This window comes from Berghia stephanieae, chromosome 8 (genome assembly GCF_034508935.2).
Source record: "Berghia stephanieae isolate SIO BIC M18660-M18661 chromosome 8, UCSD_Bste_1.3, whole genome shotgun sequence".
NCBI classification, from domain to species: Eukaryota; Metazoa; Mollusca; class Gastropoda; order Nudibranchia; family Aeolidiidae; genus Berghia; species Berghia stephanieae.
The window spans coordinates 29,724,677-29,729,004 of record NC_088367.1 but is presented as its reverse complement, the minus strand read 5'-3'; the positions used below and the strand labels follow the sequence as shown (position 1 = coordinate 29,729,004).

Here is a 4,328-nt window from a genome sequence, read left to right as displayed (position 1 = left end):
TCAGCATCAGCATCATTACATCATCATCATCATTAGCATCATCCTCATCACCATCATCATCATCATCATCAGTTCATCATCACAGCATTTACACTGTCATCGACATCGCCATGATGGCACTCTACGAAATAGCCACCACCAATATTATTATTGTTAATAAATAATGTGAAGATTTACAAAATATAACACAAATAAAAAGTATAATATTTCAATTTTTTATTTCTCAATATTCAATGTGAATTGTTAAACTCCATACAAGGCAATAGTTATAAATCAATTAACAAAGGCAGCAGATAAATTAACAAGTATAATACATCGTTAACACCAGTTTGTTTTGCAATGACTAACAAGGTACCTTGAATATAATCCCGACAGCAATAATCAGATTAACCAGTTAATTGTCGTACTCTGAAAAAAATAGTTTTTAACAAATTTGGCCAGAAAAGTCGTCCTTTAAATATCGATCTATTCAAATGATCCTCATCTTGGGAAAAACTCTCAAACCTGGGACTTCGTGAGTTCCAGGTCTTAGAGTTTTTGCCAAAATGATTGTCATTTAAATCGATCGATATTTGAAGGAAGATTTTTTTCTGGCCGAATTTCTAAATCCGAGTTTTTCCAGGATGCGAGAGTTAACTTGTTAAAACCGGTCAGAATTTGTTTTCGCTTTGTTGTCAACATTTTGACATTATTCTACCGTTCATGCGAGACATTTATATAGAAGAACAGTTTTTATCAACATTATTTTTGACAAAAGAGACGATCATTTTGAGCTTTTTTATATAAAAAATGGATAGAACATTCGAACCCAGGTGAAGTTAGATCTTTTATTTTTTTGACCGCTATGATGTTCACCAATCAGTGATTAGATAGCTGGCTCATTTAGATTTGGTGGAAAGTACTTTGCAATAGATAGCGTTCTATTCGTGGGAAAGAAATCAATCATCACCGTTCGTTAAACGCTAGAGTTATTGAAATGAACTTTGGATTTAGTTTTCTGGCACTGAAATATCCATCATCTCCGGCAACTTATTTACGACCCATTTCAATATGGGGCTATTCATAACTAGCACTCACGAAATATGACACGCAATAGCATTTGATAGAAAATAAATAAAATGGAAATAAATACTGTACATGAAAGACAATGGCAATGTAAATAAGATTGGCCTATACGTTTTCAACTTTTGCTACAACAGACTGATTTTGAATTTCTGATGACTCATAAAGAAAGGACTAGATGGAACTAATATCAATTGTTGTTTATCCTATTTTCAATAAAGAATGTTCGAAATAACGTAACGTTTTTGTGAAAGTGAATTTAGAAGAAAAATTAAAGCCTGTAAATATCCTATAATATAAAATTAATAATCATAAAAAGTCTAATCTTAAAAAAGTTACTTTCACATAGTTAATTAATCGCAAGAATTCTTTATCGCTATGTAGAGATTTATTTTCGAGAGAGTTGCGTAAATCAACATTCAGTAAATTAAATATTAAAGATATATAATATATGAGTTTGAGGTAGAACTTGAAATAGGTAGTAGTCGTGATAATTATAGTGTCCTAAGGGTGAACCGGTTTATTCAATGTCCAATTTACCGCAACTTTTTAACATCTTTTTCATTTTAATATAGCGAGAAAGAACGTTCCAGTTAGGTAGTTCGTCGTATTCCTCTTTCATTTTCATTAATATCGAATGTCTTCTTTGGATGTCAAAGTTCAAACTATACGAGGACTCCGAACTGTCGCTGATGCTGCCGATTTCAAACATATTATTTTCAGATTTGGATTCTTTTCGAATGGCATGTCTGATTTTGCTTACAAATCCTTTTGTGTTTGACGACAGTTTCGTGTAACTGTTGGCGTCTAAACCAAAGAATCGGCCGATATTTGATGTTGATGAGCTACCACGAAATCGAGATAGTTGTTTTGTATCGGTAGGACTTGATGGATTTGAAGCTATGTAAAGAGATGGAACAATCTTATCTAAATCGATTGCGTTGCTTTTAGATTGAGGTGTTGTTCTGAGAGGTGGAATTTCGAAGGCTGGGATTTGGTTTTGCTTGATTATGCATTTGTCGAAATCGTTTCTTCGTTGGTTTGTGGATGTAGAAGAGGAAACGGATGTTGTATTTTGTGAACTAGAGCTGCGTCTGGATCGGACACCATCCGTTTCCGTTGAGCTGCTGCTAGATGTTCGTGGGAGGGCGGGTTGGGCTGAGGAAGTTGTGGTGCTTGGGTTAAACGCTCTGTCAAATGAATACGATGAACACGAAGAAGACAGAGGTAAATCAGTGGTATCAGACTGGAATCTTTTGAATAAAGGTAGACTCAAACAATGAGGTAGTCCTGGTGCATGCGCTGTGGACACGGGCGTAGTTGGGGCACTGTTGATGTTGCTGTCATTGTTGCCGTTACTGTTGCTGGTGGCGTAATTTATATTACTACAGGTATTGTCAATGCTAATGTTCAGGTTCTGTTGTAACAAAGACGATGACAAGGCAGGGGATATGGATGAGGATGAACGAGTGCTGGAGGAAATGCCTGAAATGTTACTGATGTCGGATATTGGCGTAGATGGTGAGGAGGAGCAGTTGGATGAAGGATTTAGTGATGCCGAGGTGACTGTGCTTAGTGTAGAAAACGTAGACATTGTCATCATTTTTGAAACTGAAATGAGAGAAAAGTATATAACTGTTATAGTTTTGTAAAGGGCACAATTCAAAATTGTGTTGTCATATTCTTTAAAATTAAAAAGAGAAAAAATCTTCATAAGTCAACATAATACAGGGAAACAAACAAATTAGATAAAGGAAGAAAAAAGAGGAAAAGACAAATCCACACCCTCCGATCTAAACAACCATCCCCTTTGAAATTATATTTTAAAAAGGCAAATAAACAAACAAACAAAAATAAATGAAATTGACACAAAACAACCCCCCTCCAATATGTTAATTGTTAATCATTACAATAGTATCTATAGTAGAAGTCAACAAGCTAATACTGAAACACAATAAAATTCAATAATTTGAAAATCAGGACAAGAAAGATCTGCACAGAATGTTGTTTAAACCATCCTGTGGAAAAAAATGTGGAAAAAATTATAGACATATTTTTAATATAGAGCTAATGCTAAAGTAAAAACTTACCTAATCGTCTTAGATGTAATCCAATAGTTGGGTTGGACGACAGGTCCTCGCCATTGGCATTTTCATCAGACATCAGATCGTTTTGAAAAGATACAGCCTCGTTTGGTTCGTCATCATAATCTTCTGCCTCCTGCTCGTCTTCACTGAGCCATTTCATCTTTTCCAAGACAGGATCCGACGTGAACATGGAGATAATTCTTTCGAGTTCCTTGTATCGTTGAGGAAAATTAAGACGTTTGCTGTTTTCATATTCTTCAAGAAGCAAGGCAAACATATCTCTCGCTTCATTGTTTCTCCATTCTTGAGAATTTGCGTTCTCGTTGTATACAGTGAAATCCATTGACGATTTTCTGTTGTGAATCATTGTAAATATGTTTTTTTTTCTTATTTAACACTCACTCTTTGTTGGAAAAGAGAAGTTGAAGTTGAGCCAAGTCCTAATAAGAGTATAGCACACGGATATAACTTTGATATAGGTAAATAATATGTCCTGATATTATATTTGTAATGAAATATAAAAATTAAATTAAACTGCCTGTGTTCGTTCATCAATAACTGAGGATTCTTTTGAATGCCAGGATTCTTATACCTGTCGCCAAAGGTTTCACGCATGCGCTGTTCCGGTATACTGCGTACGTGGTCTAACCAAGGTGGCAAAGATAATAAATTCCTCGTTTGGTTAGAGTTCGCGGCCTTTGCGATGAGATGGTGTGGTCATGATTTGCTGATGACCAGATAACATGGTTCTGGTGGAGAAACGAGGAAGACTTCACCGTATGACGTTGTTTACCACCATGCAGCGAATACCGTTATGAAAAGGCGTGGGGACCAACCGACTCTCGCTTCATATTCAGCATTTTCAATAGACTGGAAGCAAATAGAGGATATTATTATTTTTAAAAAGCTCTTCATTCACCCAAAGGAGATACCGTGACTGGACTCAAACCATGGACCTCCTGGTATAACATTGCCGTACCTCCTCGACCAAAAAGTAAACCGCAAAACAAAAGAGCATGGGGTTTTATTCTTGTTTCTCCTTCATCGGTACCTCCGATGGCCGAGCGCCAATGGTGTTTCGTCATGAAGAGATGTTAAGTGTGACCAGTACCGGCATGTATGACTAGAATTAAGGAAATCGAGCCCAGGCATTAATAATAATAATATTAATAATAATAA

The 4,328-nt window shown here is 35.8% G+C and overlaps 1 protein-coding gene across 1 annotated transcript; it reads right to left on the bottom strand.

Annotated features, from left to right (window-relative positions):
• Positions 1–201: 201 nt before the first annotated feature.
• Positions 202–3,709, bottom strand: LOC144977824 (uncharacterized). The gene is made up of 2 exons (XM_078923219.1): positions 3,153–3,709; positions 202–2,673 (listed from the first exon to the last, which is right to left on the bottom strand). The coding sequence occupies exons 1-2, from the start codon at positions 3,514–3,516 to the stop codon at positions 1,583–1,585; spliced, it is 1,455 nt and encodes a 484-aa protein (XP_078779345.1). The 5' UTR covers positions 3,517–3,709; the 3' UTR covers positions 202–1,582.
• Between the last annotated feature and the right edge of the window lie 619 nt (positions 3,710–4,328).

Bases quoted from the DNA above. Each gene is read 5' to 3' on its own strand.
- LOC144977824 (XM_078923219.1), bottom strand. From the start codon at position 3,516: ATGATTCACAACAGAAAATCGTCAATGGATTTCACTGTATACAACGAG. The intron at 2,674-3,152 runs GTAAGTTTTTAC...CTCTCATTTCAG, and splicing joins ATTACATCTAAGACGATTAG to TTTCAAAAATGATGACAATG.